This window comes from Protopterus annectens, chromosome 7.part0 (assembly GCF_019279795.1).
Source record: "Protopterus annectens isolate FY-2018-M chromosome 7.part0, PAN1.0, whole genome shotgun sequence".
Taxonomy (NCBI): domain Eukaryota; kingdom Metazoa; phylum Chordata; order Ceratodontiformes; family Protopteridae; genus Protopterus; species Protopterus annectens.
In genome coordinates, this window is record NC_056739.1 from 290,706,501 (window position 1) to 290,726,642 (window position 20,142).

General features: G+C 41.1%; 1 protein-coding gene across 1 annotated transcript in view; it reads right to left on the reverse strand.

The window, feature by feature from the left end:
• Positions 1–20,142, reverse strand: part of RBBP5 (RB binding protein 5, histone lysine methyltransferase complex subunit) — a gene marked incomplete in the record, with an annotated part of 565,698 nt that overhangs the window by 235,028 nt on the left and 310,528 nt on the right. Inside the window, 1 exon segment of the mRNA XM_044076800.1 lies at positions 8,960–9,192. Within this exon segment, the coding sequence (XP_043932735.1) occupies positions 8,960–9,192 (233 nt within the window).

Genomic DNA, 20,142 nt, shown 5'->3' on the forward strand with positions numbered 1-20,142 from the left:
TCTTTTTCCCCCATCTGTCCAGGGCCCTTGAATCCCTATCAGAGGGATACTTTTTGCAGTGGAAGCCTTGACCTCCTTGGGACCCTGAGAAATAGTTTCTGGGTCAGCAGCAGGGTTTTTGTAAAGAAATTTATGAGAATCAGGAACCCTGTAGTATTTGTCTGGCTTAACAGGAGCTGGTGGTAAAGAGTCAGGAGACAGACCGGACTCTGAAAATACATCATCTACAATGTCTAAAACAGGAGGAATAGCAAGGGGCCTGTGCTGGGGTAATAAAAGGAAGTCTCTGAGCCTCTTCTTGGATTCTGAGTAATTTTGGCTCTCCCAATGGAAATGCTCCCTCATAGTATGCAGGGTCTCCCCAAAAGAATAATCCTCAGGAGGCGAGGCTGAAGGGATAGATTCTTCAGCATCAGAATCCTCATAGGGAGGAAGGGAATATTCCTGTTCAGAAGAGGAATCAGAAGAATGGAAACCTGATCTGAAGATTCATATTCTATCTCTTGCCTAGGCCGCTTATCAAGAGGGGGATGGGAACCCCTGAACAAAGTAATTAGGTCTTCGGCAATTTTAAGCATCTGTTTTTTAGGCATGGAGGCCTGTCCAGGAGAATGCTGTACTTGTTTCTTTGTCTTTAGAGCTGCTTTAGTCATTGCCTTTGAAGCTGAAGATGGCTTTACATATAACTGTGTAGGCCTGAAAACACCCTCAGAAGCCGATGCCCGCTCAGTGGCTCCGGACCCAACTGAGGGAATAGTTTCCGAATATCCAATACCTTGAGTTTCCAGTGGCCTAGTCGGCTCCACATGGGAGTCGGAAGCGGCCTGTGGCTCTGAGGTAGCAGGCATCAGGGGCTGCGAAAGCGCCTCACTGAGAAACGGCGACAGGCCTAACGGAAGCCTAGTTGTCGGTTCTGGACCTTGGATGCCTGTCCTTTTCTTTTTCTTTGTGCTTTTTATAAACTCCGGTAGTCGGCTGTTCCAACGGCATTATATAATTGAATCTTCTGCCAAAGTAATGAAATGCAAAATTGTACCGACGCTTAATAGTGCGTTGGTTAAATCTAGCACAAAACCGACAACTAGCAACGTCGTGGTCAGGGCCTAGGCAAGGAATACAGTAAGAATGAAAATCCTTATGAGGTATTTGCTTCCCACAAGAAATACAGTTATTAACTTTTTCTGACATCGGTCTGGAGCAAGAAAAAAAGTTTACCCAAAGGGGTACTTAGCTTTAATGAAGACTTTGGATCTGAAATTCAAAAATCTCAGGAGTCAGCTGACCAGCACTTGCGAACTGCTTTTGCTTCGGGCACCGCTCGGCAAGAAAGACTGAAGAAAATGGCGTCGGCGGCATTTTTATACCCCTGGCGCACTGACGTCAGGGAGGAGGCGACAGCAACCGACGTCGGACCTAGAATTTGGAACTCGGGCCGACTGCAGATAGCCTGCCAGCAGGATAACCCAACTGTAATGACTGCAACAGTGAAACACGATGAACATATAAGTATTCACTCAAAAAAATTCTCCAACAGTGGACCATGCACAGAATTCAAGACTTTATTAGAAAAAATAAAACACATTAGCACTTTCATGCATTCACACTTCTTCGGGTTTATCACATTTAAAAATATTTCAATACATTCCACTAAACTTAATAAATCATGTGACACAGGTAGGCCTATCACTAAACAGTTTTTCTTGCTTTAAATGCAATGAAATACTTAAAATTCCATTTAAACGCAGCCTTCAGGTAGCATTTAACTTTATAATCCATTTCATTTCCACATTTTCAGTACTATTAATAATGTCTACTCTATTCTTAATATAAACTTTTTTCTGTAGCCATAAACTTAAAAACAATTTCACCATTTTCAAAAACTTGTTTTGTTAAAGCATTTTGTACATTTCTCTTCTTAATATCATACAAATGATCTGCAGTTCTTTCTTTCCTTCAATTGCCTCTGTTTTCTCTACATAAAACGTCACATTACTGACAGACTGCAACATATATCAATTCAGTTGCAAAACACATTACATAACATTTACAACTGTAAACAAATCTGTTAACTGGATGTGTAAATAGTTCACTTTTCTGTAAGTACAGGAATTACATTTGTAACAGTGAAATGTGCCTTTATTCCCAACTACATTTAGTTTATTACTATTCAAGGACATCTTCTTTTCAAGTCACTCCTATTCTTAAATGTAAAAGAAGGGGTACAATTAATCAATTCTTTAAACATGTCACCTAGCATTTAAGTATGTCAATTCCTCTTATAAATATTGCAGATGCCAGCTGTATCTTTACTATATGCCATAGGAATATGGACAAATCTATCACTTGTTTTTTGCTTTTCAATTATTTGCAAATTGCTGAAATAAGGTGTTGCTCTGGAAACTCTTAATTCATTTACCAGAGCAAGATTCTCATCAAATTCTTATGAGCTAAGAAACTCTAACCTCATGTGCTCAACAGTATTTATAAAATCAGTAGTTTGGCTTGTAAGCCACAATGCACACACAAATTGACCCTTCACCATACTTTAATATACGTATTTAGAATGGATATTGCGACAAATACTTATTCTTCTTACAATCTTTTCTGAAAATATTAGTACAAAGCCTTAAGTTAGGGGTCCAGAGATATAATTCCATCCCAAAAAGAACATGGTAATGAAAACCGCAAAAAAATCAGGTGTGCTACACAAATATTCCACAAAATCACATAACTGTTGCTCATTTCCTCTCCATATAAGAAAACTACTGTCATATAAAACAAACCTAAAATGAATATTAGCATTAAATTGATGCAATCCTAAAATTACTTCCTCTTCCAATAGACCCATAATTAAATTAGCATAACTATTAGCAAATGGGGTAACTGTCATTACACTGTTATTTTGTAAATAAATTTGGTCTACAAAAATAAAGATATTTTCTAAAATCAGTTCCAATAATAAATTGATACATGAATTCCTCTAGATGTTTGTGTTGATAAAAATTCTCTAATAGGATATATTCCCATAAGCATTAGGTATGACAGTAAAAGAGAAGAAACATCTAATGTAACAAACAAAATCTATGTCTGAATTTCTGGAATCATACCATTATACAATAACATTTAAAATGTCCTGTGTCATGTAAAATACTAGGAAATTTTCCAGCAGTGGATGCAACACTTATTTCACATATAATGACAATGGTTATGTTACCCAGCTCTGTCCTGAAACTACCAGGAGACTAGGAGGATCTAATGAATCTTTAGGCATTTTGGTAACCCATAAGTAATGGGTAAAACAGATTTCATCACATAAAAAATTCAAACAAATCATTCTTTAACAATCCACTCATATGTAAATCATTTACATAGTTTTTACTTTAGACATGACATTATAAGCTTTTTTTCTTGTAATCTCGACACAAGGAGAATCATCAGTTAACATTTCTTGCACTTTATGAACTTACTTCTGTTTATCCATAATAACTATCCCTCCCCCTTTATCAGCTGGCCTAATAATCACATTATCAATGTTCCATAACGCCTCCAATGCTTTTAATTCATCTAAAGTCAAACTGTAAAGCATACCTTTTGTTGGTTTGGAAAAAATATTCATAAATGTCTCTACCACACCTGAATATAAGCTTCCATAAATGGATGATGTGTCGGAACAAAAGAACCAGGTTTCTTAAAAAAATCTCTTATTTCAGAAAAGACTCCTCAGAGTTAAATTTCTCATGAATAATCGTAAATCCAGGATAGCTTCCTCTGGAGTGCCAGCTGCTGTTGGAATGGAGGATAGTCCTTTATTTAAAACATTGAACTGTGCTTGTGATAGAGTATTTGTTTGTGTCTTTAGGCTTTTCCCGGTTAGGGGTTGCCACAGCGGAACCCCGGTCCGCTAATGATTGGCAGTAGATTTTTACGTGCCGAGTTGCCAGTCCTGACGCACAACCTTCAACGAAGGTACGCCCATTCACGCATGTCTCCACACAGAAGACGCTCTAGCTGGGAATCGAACAGGACAACATCTTACTGTGAGGCGACAACGCTATATGAAGACAAATTAAAATATCTTTCATGTTTACATTCCATACTACTGGTGTTCATGTTTTGAATGATGCTTTTTGATTTTTTTTTCTTTTTCTGCCTCATCCTTTTTGTCCTCTTCTTCCTCTGCTTAACATTTACCCCCCTTTTGTCACCTCCTGCTGTTGGAGTGGTGCCAGAAGTGCTGGAAAATCCTGAACTGAATCTACAGAGTTGTATTCATATTATCAGGAAATGAATTAGCAGCTGTATCTGTCACACACTGTTTACTTATTAAAGATTTAGTAATTTCTGTCCTTGTCCATCTAAAAACATGCCCTTGTTTGAAATCATTTAAACCACATAATAACTTTCTACTTTTAGCAGTCTTAATGTGTTTCTTGAATGTTAAAACCTATTCCAAAAGGTTTTTATATTTATCAGGCAGTTCTTTAAATATAATATTTTGTATGTCTTTCTGCATAATACGAATGATAAATGACAGTTCTAATTCAATGTGTTTAAAAATTCGTGAGCAGCAAATATTTATTGCCAAGTTCTAAATTCAGCCGTTGTCATTGTTTAAGCAAATCCGAGTATACATTCACGTAGGTGGGCATTTTTAGAATTCTTAAACTATGCCAAACAACCTTATCTTCCAAACATGCTTCAAAATACAGTCATTGCCATTGTAATTTCTTTAATTTGACAAAGGTATGCTCAGATTGTTTTAACTGCTTAGCAAATCATTCTTGTAAAGATAAATCAGTCGTGCTTGCAATATTACCAGTTCCAATAAACAGTGAATTTCCAGCAACTTGTAAAAGAATCCAAAATATGGCACGGATAGATTATAAAAAAGATTTGACAGCATCCTACATTCATGGATAAAGGACTACTTATAGATGCGCAAGATACATCCTAATTATATTACATTACAGTGACCATGTAACAGTGGCAAACCACTTTGCAGTTAAGCCATGACAAAGGGCAAATTATTACCCCAAGGATAAAAATTCAAAGGGGGATATTCCAGGGTGATTCTTTGTCACTGCTGCTGTTTTGTCTTGCCCTTGACCCATTAAGTGGTTACGTAACAGATTAGGTCTCGGTTATAATTAGGCTCTCAGAAAACAACTTTGCTTAAAGACGTCTCACCTACTTTTTGTAGATGACTTAAACTGTACAGTTAATCAGATGAGGAGTTGAAAGCACAACTGTAAATAGTTACAATTTACTCAGATTATATAAGAATGCCATTTAGTCTTGATCAATATGCAAAAGTAACATTTAAAGCAGGAAAGGTGCAGTATAAAGCAAATATCAGTGTGGGACATGAATATGGTATAAAGGAACTTGAGCAGAAGGGAGTGTGTATATATGTATATATATATATATATATATATATATATATATATATATATTTGGGAAATGATGAAAGATTGGCAATAAAACATCAGCAAAAGAGAATAAAACTCAGTAAGGAATACTTCAGAAGACAAACTAATATTGAAACCATCCTTGACATATAGGAATAAAGTCCAAGCTATAAATGAATTTACTCTTCCTATTCTAACTTACAGTTTTGGTGTGATTGACTGGTTCCCAAATGTACTGGATCGGATGGATTGAAAAAAATAAAAACATTTCACTTTTATCAAGTGTTACATAAAAATGTGTACACCAAGAAAATATATTCTAAGTTCCAAAGGAGGTACTGGCCTCCTTGAAACTGATTACATGTACTTCAAAGTTAAATCTGAGACAGTCTTTAAAATGAAGGAGGGGCTAATTTGAAGAACTCACCTGTCCACACGGAAGACAGTACGTAGCCTTTTACATATCATGGCTAGCAGCTCAGAGATTCTTTTAGAAAAATTAATGGCTACAAAGAAAACAGGTCATCCAGGGTAAGAATTTAAATGCAACTAACATAACAGCCACAAAATGAGGCAACGTCAGTTATACCACTATAACTTTAAGATCACAAGGTGGTGTTAAGAGCTCCCTGCTGAAATGGCAAAAAACAACAAAACAGACTGAAAATATAGAAGAGTAAATAAGGAATATTGTTTTTCTTTTTTAAACTTGTCTTTGCAGGGGAAACCACCCCTTGCACCACCTAATGTGGGATGCCCCTCACACTCACAGACCTTGTACATATCAATTCTGAGATTACCATACTTGGGAGAAAAAGGAATATTCTGAGAAATGGCAATATCATGCTTTGTGTACTTAAGTCTGGATATTCAGTCACTCAGTCTCCATATACAGAGACTTAGCAATGCAATTCTCAGCAAATGAAACAGTTACCAGCCTAGGTCTGTTAGGTGGCCTGAGTTAGAGTAATCCTTTCACAATCAATTTGACTGCTGAGTGAGAAGGCAAATGAGTGGTCCACAGGGTGGCAGGCTACAACAGCAAACATATTTTAATGGCTGCATAAAATAAGCAACTGTGAAAGAACTCAATAAGGTATTTCAGAACCAACTAGCCAGGTATGATTTCTTGCTACTAGGCTTCCTGGATAATGATTACTGTAAAATATGTATTACTTCTTCAAATAAGTGGCTCCTGAAAGATATTAGGCTGAAACTATCCATTCAGACAACTTGAGGTTCTTTAGATCTGAATATAATATGGATCCTTCTGCTGTTTACTCAGAGCATGGTCTAAGTAATGATCATGACCCCTCAACTGCTCATCTGGATTACACTAGGGAACCAGGACAGTCGCAGCCAGAAAGAGAGAAACATAAGTACAAGGCTGGCCTTCTGGAGCATTCTTTGGAGTAAAAAAAAAAAAAGAGAGAGAGAACACTGAGTAGGCTCCTTGTCTATGATATAGAAAAGGCATTGACTGCACATGCCTTTTGAAAGAGTATTAGAGAAATTTTTCAGAGATTATTTTCTTGTAAAGTGTTAAAAAAAACACAAAAAAAATACATTTTTGGGCCACTACTTATGCATTAAGTTCTATAAAGACCTGTTTATTCATGTCTCTCTCATGCAGGCTAGAGGAGAAAATAATCAGCTGGTGTGCCATTAGAGAACGGGTGAGAAGACGCTAGTGACTTAGAGGTGTAGGTCTTATCTTGAGGTCAGTCCCCATGCCATCACAAACAGCACAGTGGCTCAGAATACATTCCTCCCTTGTGAGTGATAAGTGCAGAGGTATTTGTCGCTGTGTTTAGTTTGTTTGGGTGTCAGACCATTTTCAGTATTTGCAGTGTGAAGATCAGGTCATAATTCCTTTGCTGGAAAATTTTCATTAAAGTTTAGAATGGGGTAACAGAGCAGATTTCAGAGCACCCCCCCCCCTTTACCTCCAGTTTCTTAACTATTTCCTGGAAGACTCTTAGCCTAAATGGACAATGACTAACTACCCATTCACATCTTCTGGTAAGGGTTGGTTTATCTGCCTAAGTGCATCTCCTAACCACTATTTGTAGGCCTCCTACGGCAAGCATCAATAGCATCACAGCCCATTTTACTGCATGTTTTTCAAATTTTACAGCAGCCCAAGTCAGTTTACATATTCAGTCTCAAGCCTACACAAATAACTTCATTGGTCATGCCATCTATTTGTCTGAAGATGTCAGTTTGGTATCATTATACAGGTCCTAGTGATTATCAATACTAATCTGTAGAGAAGATAATGTACAGTCTTTCCCTATAAGTAATCAAACACCCGGCTTTCCTTATCTTTGGGGAGGGTGACTAGTCCCTTTCGTTGTCAATTTTTATACATAATGCAGCTCTTAATAAACTTTATCTAAACATACAGAAAACAATAAGATATACAACAATTACACTAGTCATCAGACAAAATTCTTCAACTATGTCACAATACTTCCTCAGACATTAATTACCTTATGAAAAAACCCACTGCATTGAACAAATGAATACTTCTATATACTAAATTCTCTCATGCAGTAAGATAAAGACATTAGAGATGAACGTGACTATTCAGCTTGCACATAATGCCAGAAAATACTAAGGCTAGTTTATCTATTTACTTTAGTCAGAAAACTTCAGGACAGAAGTGACTGGAGTACAACTCATTAAGGGGCTAAATAAACTATTTGCTTCTTGTCTGTTACAGTCTTGTTTCCGTACAGCAGTATATGACAGCACATACAGCCAACCAAAAAAATGGGAAGCACCACTGCAAAATTCTAAAGCCAGGGACACAGACTTATTAAAGGAGTTAAGAGTTAAGCCCATTCTGTTTTTCTTCACGCTATACATCCAAAACTCAAGAACATACAGAGGAGATGGCAGCGATGGTTAAAACGATTCCAGGAGACAGCAAGACATAGATAGGTCTTTGATTTTTGCACTAACATTTGGTGGATGATAAAGGTAACTTATATTGCTTGATGGGTGGAAACGGTTAACAGCATGAGAACCAATTACGATATTAAAACAGTGAGAGAGAAAGAGACTACTTTTCACAGTTCAGACTACTTTGAAATTCCCAGTGCTTGCAATGAGCAACATTATGACTCTTCTCTTTTATAAATTATGTCTTACTGCTGCCATAATTTAAAGACAGGACAATAACGGGACAGTCCCAGACAACAGGCTGACGCAATGAAAAAGTGTTACAACACAAGAGAGGCAATGGGCAAGTGCAAGTATGAAGTATATGGAAGGAGAGTACATCCAAGCATGACTTGGGGGTTTCTGTACAGAGCAACAAAAAGGAAGCCATTTACTAGAAAAAACAGCCTTGATATTTATTAGCAAGGCCATGACAACAAATTACAGTGCAGACACTTATTTCTATTTTCAATTGGTATTCTGAAAAAACAAGCAAATGCACCTGAAAAAAAAGTTAGCCAACATTTAAAAAACAGTTGAACCATAACATAAAGCAACACATTACAATGGTACTGAAGAGGATGTCTCGTATGAGTGCATCTTACCATCACTAGGCACTCCCTGCAGCTCCACAACTGTAGTTTTTGTTTTCTTCTTTGGTGGTTGTGTACCATCAGACAAGATCTGTCGTCTTTTCTCCTGACCACCTCCATCTTCCAGCAAACCTGCTTGCACTGCATCAGGTGGAGGACCATATGGATTCTCTTCAGGATCTTCAACTTCAGGAGCAATGGGTAAATATAGCAAAGCTTTGCAATCCTCAAACTCTTCATCACTGCTAGGGCAAAAGTAAAATCAAATCAGGGGGCACTGCAACTTTTATCTTCCTGTAAATTCTGATGTCTTTACATGACTGACACAAAAGCTAAAATTCAGAAATAGGCTTAGAGCTCCCACTAATTTCCAAATGTGTTTTGGTCAGTTAGTGCAACACTGAGAAAAAGCATGGCAGAGAGATTGGCAAAGCCACAGTGAAAAATACCTCATGAACATCTCATTAGCCTGCCACTGAACACTGCTTTGTCACACCAGACCACACTAGTGGTCTCCCAAGTAGTCTATGCATTATGTTAGCAAAGGCAACCCTAAACACACACATACGACTCACACACACACCAGCCTTATTCATGTCCCTATTGACATGCACATACAATTATTAACATCTCTCACCCCTATGTCTTTGTTGAACTTACCTGCACTGTACATTTTCCCACAGGAATAAATGGGTGACCACTGTATTTTGATGGCAGTCACTTTTTCCTTCTACAATAAAATTTTACTTGGCCAAACAATTACAGAATCGCTTGGTCAAGCTAACTATCACAGACATTAAAGGGTGAGGGCAGACTGCTAACTACCATTAACCATACCCCTGGACTGCACCATTATCATACAGCTTTACCTGCAAGGCCACCTTCTGTGCTGAAGACCACAGGAGAGGAAAACCTCAAAGGTACAGCAGTCTATAATCAGAATGGTTTAGCACAATACAGAAACCTCCGAAGATGCAGCTTCCACAATGCACTAATCATCTCTGATTCCCAAAGGAAAAGAATAATTGTGTAAGAACTTGCCATAACCTTACACGTCGCAGCATTCATTACAGTACGGAAGATGCTGCCTGCAGCGCCGACATCCGGCCAGTATACCAAAGTCTTTGGAGCAGAAGGATACGTGTGATGTCCTATATCAGAGCCATCAACCGACATAGGCTATAAAGGTGACATTTGCACCTACCCTATTTAGAATGGACTGCTGCAAACAGTTGTACCCTTGGAGGTTTAAAGAGGGTCATAAAGGGAAGACCCTTAAGACTCGCATGTAGATTAGACCATAGGGTACTTGATAACCTGTGTGTAGTGGAGAGGTTAAGAGGGTGAGTGACTATGTCCCCACAGAAAAGTAACAGTAGATTAGAGGTAAGTAAGAGAGGGTAGGAGGGAGGGGCTGAATACTGCAACATGGAAGAGAAGGACATCTAAGGTTATGGTAAGTTCTTACACAACTACTCTATGCCCTTCTAGTCTCGTGTTGCAGTATTCATTACAGTAGGAAGAGTACCAAAGCTTTTAGGTATGAGCCTGGGTGGAGGAGTGAGGTCCCTGGTCAATGAAACCTTGTAGAATAGATCTGGCAAACCCAGCTCTAGCTCTGGAAGCTAGGTCCAGTTTGTAATGTTTGGTAAAGGTGAAGCTAGGTCCAGTTTGTAATGTTTGGTAAAGGTGTGCACTGAAGCCCAAGTAGCAGCTTCTAAATTTGAGGCGTAAATCAACCCCCTTTGAAAATGGCAGCTGAGGAAGCTACTGCCCTGGTGGAGTGGGATTTGACATGTCTGTGTAAAGGTTTTCCATGACTGGACTAGCATATGCCAATGGTCTTAGAGATCCATGAAGAAATAGTCTGTTTAGTGACTGCCTTCCCTAAAGCCCTTGAGTGGAAGGAAATGAACAGTTGGTCAGACTTTCTAATAGTTTTGGTTTTGTCTAAGTAGTACCTCAGTTGTCTGTGGACATCTAAAGAATGGAGAGTCCTCTCTGAGGGATTCTGAGGGTGAGGGTAAAAAACAGGTAAGTTAATGGTCTGGCTTAATGAGAGCTCATTAACCACTTTAGGCATGTAGGAGGGGTTAATCCTGAGGTTATCTCTGTCCTTGGGGCAAATAAGGTAAGGAGGGATAGCCATAAGGACTTGTATCTCTGATACCCTCCTGGTGGATGTAAGGGCCACTAGCAGAACTGTTTTCAGGGTACACAGTTTCAGGGATATTGAATGTGCTGGTTCAAAAAGTGGCAATGTAAGTTTTTCTAGTACAAAATTCAAGTCCCAAGGCTGGGGTACAGGTTTCTGTGGGGGTATAATATGGAGTACCCCTTTCAGGAAAAGCTTATCCTCCAACCTAGAAACCAGAGGAGGTAGCAAGGGCAGACAAGCAGAGATAGCAGATAAACAGACCTTACCTGAAGAATAAGTTAGTCCTGAGTGAAGGAGCTCACACAAATATGAAAGGGCCAAGGGTACAGGAATAGTCATAGGGTCCTGAGTTTTCCTTTGACACCACCTGGAGAATCTTTTCCATTTAAATGCATCATTTCTCTGGGTACTAGGCCTCCTGCAGAACACTGAGTACGTCCTCTGAGTATAGGTGTCTGAAGGGGATTATGACCTTATTACCCATAAGGTCAGTTTTAGCTTGTTCACCTGAGGGTGTAAGTAGGGATCCCCTGTCCTGTGTGAGCAAGTCTATTTGCTGGGGTAACCTGTGAAGATTGCCCTTGGTAGTAGATAGAGAAGGGGAAATCAATGCTGTCTTGGCCAAAAGGGGGGTCACCAAAGGATTTTGAGTTTGTCCTTCTGGATTTTCAGGAGGACCTTCTGAATCAGTCTGAAGGGTGGGAAGGCAGAGAGATACATCCCCACCCCAAGAAAAAGAGAAAGCGCCCACTTTCCATGCTTGAGGATGTGGGTCTCTTGTGCAAAACATGGGCATCTGTCTGTTCTGGGAGGAGGCAAATAAATCTGCTTGCAGATTACCCCACCTGTGGAAAAGATCTAGGAATACTTCTCTGTGAAACATCCATTCGTGAGAGGATGCTGAAATTCTGCTGAGAGTATCTGCCATAACATTCTCAGTGGAGGGGATGTACACTATCAGATAAATCTGCAGTGATGATGCTAGGGTCCAGATCTGGGTGGCTAGGCTGCAAAGAGGGAAGGATCTTGTCCCCCTCTGTTTATGTACCACAATACAGTCATTGTCCATGATCAATTTCAGGGTTCCTGTGCGTAGGGCTGATTTGAAGGTTTGTAGGGCTAGAAGTGCCCTCATTTCCTTGATGTTGATATGGTCCCTTTGTCTTAGTGTGGCCCATTTAAAATGCACAGTGAATTGCTTCTGGTTGTGTAGAGCACTGCACCCCATCCCATGTCTGATGTGTCTGTAGACCTGTTGGAGGGGGGCAGGTACCTGTAAGGGGGTTCCCTGGTTGAGGTTGATGGCACAGATTCATCACTTCAGACACTGAAGGAGGGGGAGGGGGGTGTCCAGGAGATGAGAGTGTTGGCTCCATACATTCTTCAGGATCCACTGGATTTTTCTCATGTGGAGTTTTGCCAGGGGCAACATGGGTTATCAGAAATGTTATGTGGCCTAACATCCTCAGGAATTTGCGTGCTAGCAAACAAGTGAGGGTGATTGGTTTGTTGAAGTAGAGGGAGAAGTCCATGGTCCTTTTGTCTGGAATGAAGGCCTTCGTGTTGTCTGTTCTTATCCTGGATCCCAAGAACACCAGGTCTTGAGAGAGGATCAGGTGAGACTTTTCCTTGTTTACAGTGAATCATAACTAAGTCAGGGTGGAGCTCACCTGCTGTAGGTGGTGTATGAGGACTTGACGGTCCTCATGAAGAATTAACAGGTCGTCTAGATATAGGTATATCTGTATACTCAGTGTTCTGCAGTAAGCAATAAAAGGTGCTAGACACTTTGTGAACACTCAAGGAGCAGTGCAGAGTCTAAAGGGCAATGCAGAGAAATGAAAATGACAGGAACCTACTGCAAAGCGTAGGAATTTCCTGTAATATGGGTGTATAGGAATGTGAAGGTAGGCATCCCTCAGATCCATAGGTTCATAGGTTCATACTAGGCTATCTGCCTGAGGGCATTTACAAGCCTAGCCCATAGTTTTGTGGCTTACGCCAACCCTTTAGTATGGGGAACTATTCCCATTATTTTGTTGTGCCTCTGTCGAGCAGTGACACTGAGGTAATCCCTGGGGTATATCTGCGATCTCCCATCCATTGGTCAAGATTTCTCTTGAACAAGGCCAGCGAGGTGCTCTGCCTCACATATACCGGGATTTTGTTCCACAGCATAGGGAGTCTTTGGGTGATGAATCTATCCCTCCAGCACGTCCTATTAATAGTGTCGAGGTTTAAGTCTCCCCCTTGTGGCTCTGACGGATCTAGATTTTTGAGGTGAAGCATATTCATCAAATCTGGGTTTGACATGGCCTTGTATGTTAGGCAAAGGTCACCTCTGAGCAAGCGGTAAGCGACTGAATAGAGCTGGAGTTCTTTCAGTCGGGCAGCATAGGACAGATGTTTGAGACCCTTTATTCCTTTTGGTGAGGAACTTTTGTGGCCTCTCCAGCTGCTGCAAGTGTCGGGTCAGATACATTCCGAATGGGGCATTGTACTCAATCATTGGTCTGATGAGTGACGGGGTTACAGAAACTATGACCTCCCTTGATCTAGATGAGAATCCCTTCATGATAAGGTGGGCAATGTAGAAGGTCTTCCTAACTACTTTAGCTACATGGGTGTCGAATGACAGACTACTATCAACCTGGGTCCCCAGGTCCCTGATAACTTCTTCTGTGCTCAGTGGATTTCCACCTATTTGGTAGCTAGGGGTAACCTTGTTTTTCCCGAAGGGTATGACTATGCATTTTTGGCATTTAACTTTAGGCCATGGCTCTGGCACCAGTTATCCGTTTCTGTGAGACCCTTCTGAAGGATATCTGTGTCAGATGTGTTTTCTACTATGGCAGTTTGCAGTCATCTAAAAACTTTGTCAGCCATAACCCTCCTGTGTTTGCTTGTACTTGGAAAAGTAGATGCCAAACAAGAGTGGGCCAGGACTGAGCCCTGTGGTATACCACTTGTGACAGGCTTTGAGTCTGACATGGCGCCAGCAACTCTGACCCTGTGGGTTCTGTCACTCAGCCAGTTTGCAACCCATCTTGTGATGTATGGGTTAACATTTAAGCTGATGAGTTTTTCAATGATACCAGTGGGGTATTGTATCGAAGGCTTTCGCCAGATCGAGGTAGGCTGTATGGACTGCCTTTCCCTCATCAATGGCTTTGGTGACTGTTTGAAAAAGTCAACCAAGTTTAGAAGGCATGATCTGCCTTTGACAAAGCCAAACTGGGATGGATCAAAAGTCTGCAAATTCCCTATGTCTTTATTTATGAAGTCCATTATGATCCTCTCCATGGCTTTGCAGATAAGGCTTGTCAAGCTAATGGGCCGGTAATTTCCAGGGTCGGTGGAGGCACTGCCTTTGTGAAGTGGGACCACAGTTGCAGTGCGCCACTCCCTGGGTACGTATCCAGAGGTAAGACTTTGATTAAACAGCTGTCCTAGCTGTGGGTTTAATTCCTCGTTGAGTTCGTGGAGCACACAGCCGGGACACCATCAGGTCCCATGGATGCTGTGTTTTTTGCTTTGGAGAGAGCAGTTCTCACTTGGGCATTGGAGATGTTTGGGGGGCTGCAATCGCTTGGTATAGATATCACTCCTTTTGGGGGGAGAAGTTTGCACTGAACCTGTCAGCCAGTATGTTGGCAATGTCTGTAGGATCAGTAATCTTCACATCATTTTGAACTAGTTCTGAACATATCTGGGAGTTTCCTCCCAGGTTTCTAACTATAGCTAAAGAAGGCCTTATGATTGTCTCTTGAGTATATAGATATTTTTCTTTCAAAATTTGCATTGGATGATTTTATGAGAGCTCTTAGTTTTTACTTATAGTGATCAAGGGTGTCTTACCTTTTAAGGATTTTGCTCTATCTTGTAGTAGCTTCCTCCTTTTGTTGTAGAGTTTGTTTATGGCTGGGGTCCACCAGACTGGACGCTTGCCTTTGGTACAAAGAGTCTTTGTTTTGCTTGGGATTGCCTTATCCATGCAGTCCTGCAGGTGCTGGTAGAAGGCATTTGTAAGTGATTCAGCGGCTTGAGTACTGTTTTCCGCTGGCTCGGGCCTTAAAGGAGGCCACACTAGTCTTTAGAAGTGTGAAGTCGGCTTTCGAGAAGTTCTTTACTGTGGTCTTTTTATTTCAGGTGGGGTGGGATGAGGACCTCCAGCGAGATTAGTTGTGATCTGATCTCACCAGTGAGGGGTATACTTCCGGTGTAGAACATTGTGCTCCCATGTTCGTGATGATGAGATCAAGTATGTTTTCTCCTCTTGTGGGGATGGTGACTAGTTGTTCCATGGCATTTGAGTTTATGAATTCCAGGAACTTTTGGGCTAGGGTGTTTGGGCTTGAGTAGTGTTCCCAGTCTATATTAGAGTAATTGAAGTCACCTAGTATGATGGTGTTTGGTGATACAATTATCCCCTCTAGTGTTTTCAGGAAGGCCATGTGAGGTTCCTGAGTTTGTGAGGGTGGCCTGTAACATGCTACAATTTGCAGGGCAGTCTTGCCTATGGTTAATTGCACCTGGATGGTCTCCGATGCATCGTGCGTTGCCACCAGTCTTGAGGTGCGGGTATCCTTGATGAATATGGATACCCCCCTCCTTTCTTGGTATTGTCCGGATTTTGGGGCCGGAACGCATGATATGAGGTAAAACCTGATAGTGCTGGGGTGCTCTCAGGAGCCTTGAACCAGGTTTCTGTCACAGCACAGACATCGATGTTCTCCATACTGAGAAGGGCCTCGAGTGCGTGCATTTTGAGATTTAGACTTCTGGCATTGAGCAGCATTACCTTTAGTTTTTTCCTTTTTGTGTTCTAGGGTGGTAGGTTTAGAATTTGAGCCTTGCCTAAAAAGGCACTATGGGGTGGCAAGAGCCTTTGCCAATATCCGGAATCCCAGGGGTGACAGGTGCAAGCCGTCCCTTGCGAAGCAGCGTGGCTTGTCCAGCATGTCATCCCAGGCAGACAGACATTGGATCCCCTTTGAATGACACCAGAGTTTAAGCCAATTGTTAAAGCTGATCATCTTATCTCTGTATTGTGGCATCATTCTTGGTGAAGGTAGGATACTGCTCAAGGTCAGGGTCATACCTGCCTGGGCTACATAATCAGAGAGCTCCTCAATGTCTCTTTTCATGTAGTCCAAGGAGGTACATCTCAGGTCGTTTACACCAGCGAGGACAATGACTGAGTCGTATTTGTACCTGCTGTTCAGAGACCTGAGTGCTTGCGTTATGTGGCGGATTCTAGCGCCCGACAGGCAGCTTACTGTGACCTTCTCCTTACTCAGTCTGGTGAGCGGGACGTCAGTGTGTCTGACTATGGAGTCACCAATGACTAGTGTGTCTGGCATTGTGTTTGGCCTTAAGGGCTGTGACTGTTTGACACTCTGACTGTGAGGTCTATGTGTTGCAGGTGTTGTGTTCTGAGGTGGTGGTTGTTTGGGTGTCTGCTTTGGTGGCCTCTGCTGTTTTGGTAGATTTTTGATCAGAGCCTCCGAGTATGTCTTTGTGTGTTTATGTGTATGATTTGAGGTTGTGATGGTACTATGTGAGACTTGGTCTATAGTGTGTGTGGTAACCTTCTCCTCCTGACTGGTCTTGCCAGTCCTATGTTGAGAGCTCAGCCTCCAGTTTGGCTGTATAGTTGCATCTCGCATGTATTTGTGTTTTGTGGGAGGAGGAGAGGGTTGTCTGTGTACATGAGGCAATTGTAACATTGCCTCAATATTCAGGTTCACCAGCTGAGCAGGAGAGGACACTAGCAACTGATCCTCGACATGCTAGAAGGACTAGACAAAAAACTTTAAAAGAGATTCCGGGGGCGTGGGTGACCGAGAAATGGGGGTTGCCTTTTGGGGTGCTATCTATGAGTACTGTATCAAGGTAATAAGTACTGTAGGAGCAAGTGCTAGGTTTAACAGATAGAGAATAGTCTACTTGGAGTCAAGTAGAGATGATCTTTTTAGTTATAGGATCCGCTGATTAGATCAGTAGTATAGTTCGAGGAAGGTAGCTTTAAGGGAAAATTTGAAGAGTGGACTTTAGATAGCCCGAATAGTTTAAACCTGCTTAACCGGCGCTGCCCTAGTGTGCAACAGCGGCAACTCTGCGCTAAATGTCAGCTAAGCGTGCTTTACAGCAGGGGGCTGGAAAAGACAGGAAATGACCCAAAATGGCCAATAAACTACAAGTTACTGCCTTAAACCACTCCTGTGAGGAGAAACAGGCAGCTCAGTACTCCCTACTCCCACTAGTGAGTAAAGAAACTACCCCTTGACCAAACAAGGAAAATGGAGAAACACAGGAACCAAGACAAAGCCCAGGGATCAGCAAATCTGATCACTGGAACAAACTATTAGGAAAGTATGGAAAACAAGAGTATTTTTTTGTTTTTTTTTTTAGTTTTTTTTTCAGATAGGCAGAAAATACAATAAATGCTGTGTTTTGACTAATTGCTATCAAAAGCTAGTACACTTGAGTGTATTAGCCTGTTGTTTAACTTTTAAGCAAAACTTAAACAAGCAAGTGCAACAAACAATTCAAGCTATAAAAACAGTAAAAACAGGTAATAACAGAATAAAACAGGCAGAAATAGCAATCGAAAGGCTTAAAAAGTCGAAATGCAGAAAAAATACTTAGAATCTGGAAAGTTTGTCTTTCTGGACTCTGCTGCTCTAGGAACTCTGCTGGACACCGAGCTGTGCTGAGTTCTCTATAGCCAGAAAAGCCATGGCGTGCTTTATAGCAGGGGCTGGAAAAGACAGGAAAATGGCCAATAAACTACAAGTTACTGCCTTAAACCACTCCTCTGAGGACAAACAGGCAGCTCAGTACTCCCTACTCCCACTAGTGAGTAAAGAAACTACCCTTGACCAAACAAGGAAAATGGAGAAACACAGGAACCAAGACAAAGCCCAGGGATCAGCAAATCTGATCACTGGAACAAACTATTAGGAAAGTATGGAAAACAAGAGTATTTTTTTTTTTTTTTTCAAGTTTTTTTTTCAGATAGGCAGAGAATACAATAAATGCTGTGTTTTTCGACTAATTGCTATCAAAAGCTAGTACACTTGAGTGTATTAGCCTGTTGTTTAACTTTTAAGCAAAACTTAAACAAGCAAGTGCAACAAACAATTCAAGGTATAAAAAACAGTAAAAAAGTACAGTTTTGTACCTACCATAAATGTAGATGTTCGAAGATCCACATTGCTGCAGTCCTTACACTTGGGTAGTCCGCTGTCCTCGGTCGGCCCGAATATCAAAATTTGACTGACATCAGGATGACCGGCGTCATATCCTCAGTCTTTTCTTGCCCCAGATGTCAGAAGACCCTAAAATAAAGGTCAAAACCAAAGACAGCAAACAAACAACCAAGCACCCTTGCCCTAATTATATGTACAAAATATACACTATATACACAATATTTACAACTCAACCCACACAACCACCTCTAACTACAGAGGGAAGGAGGGACTGCAGCAATGTGGATCTTGAACATCTACATTTATGGTAGGTACAAAACTGTACTATGCTCTTCATCTCACATTGCTGCAGTCCTTACACTTGGGTAGAATCCCAAAGCAGAGGTATGGGAGGATGGCTAAACTATAAGGAAGCAGGAGCTGCCAAAATGCCCTGCAAAACAGCAGTGGCAAAACCAGCCCTGGATTTAGAGTAAAGTGGTAGGTGATAATGCCTAGAGAAAGTATGCACTGAACTCCAAGTAGCTGCCTCCAAAATATCCTTGGTTGCCACCCCTCAAAAAAGCTGTCGAAGTGGCAGTGGCTCTAGTGGAATGAGGCCTAATCCCAGCTGGAATCTCCTTGCCATGATGGGAATAACAGAAAGCAATGCAAAACCCAATCCACTTAGAAATAGTTTGTTTTGACACAGGCTTGCCCTGAGAACTCAAAGCAAAAGAAATAAATAACTGCTGAGACTGCCTGAACCCTTTAGTTCTGTCCAAATAATATCGCAACTGCCTGTGTAGATCTAAAGTGTGCAAAATCTTTTCCCCTTTATTTTGGGGATTTGCATAAAAAGTAGGCAAATGAATAGTTTGGTTTAAAGCCACACTAGAAACCACTTTAGGCATAAAGGAAGGATTAAAAGATACCCTATCCTTATGGAAAATTAAGACATAAGGGCCTGCAATTCAGAAACCCTTCTTGCAGAGGTAATGGCCAACAAAAGCAGTCTTCCATGATAAATATTTCAACTCAGAAGTAGCTGCAGGCTCAAAAGGTTGTAGAGTGAGTTTCTCCAACACAAAATTGAGATCCCAAGCAGGAGTAGGAGCTCTTCGTGGGGGTCTTATATTCTTTGCCCCTCTAAGAAATTGCTTGAACAAAGGATGAGAAAACAATGGTGGGTCACAATCATAGTGAGCGAAATTGCTGCAGCATGAACCTTAATAGAAGAAAAGACAAACCTTTGTCCAGTAACTCAGTAAGATATTGAAGAGCCACACTCAAATTAGGCTCAGAAACATCAAAATCTTTGCTGCACTCCAAAATAAAAATCTCTTCCATTTATCTGCGCAAACTTTCCTTGTACTAGGCCTTCTAGCTTCCAAAATAACATTCAAAACTTGCTGAGGAAGTGGAGGCCCACTATGGTTCAAAACAGAATATGCCAGGCTGTTAGGTGCAGAGAGTGAAGCTTGACATTGAGCAAATGGCTGTCCTCCTGTGACAACAGGTGTGGAATCAAGGCAAAGGCCATGGAGGCTTCCGCATCAGACTTCTCAGTAATGGGTACCAGTGCTGTCAAGGCCAATCTGGAGCTATTAAAATCATCCTTGGCTTGTCCTGTCTGACCTTTAGAAGTACCTTTGGGAGGAGAGGCAGAGGTGGAAAGGCATACACATGAAGATTGCTCCAATTGAAAGAAAGAGCATCCACTTTCCAAGCTGTGGGATGAAACCTTTCTGTGTAATGCTTTGTCAGCTGTTGGTTTAGTGGAGGAGCGAACAGATCTATGTCTGGTGTTCCCCATGACACTGTCAATTTCGAAATACATGAGG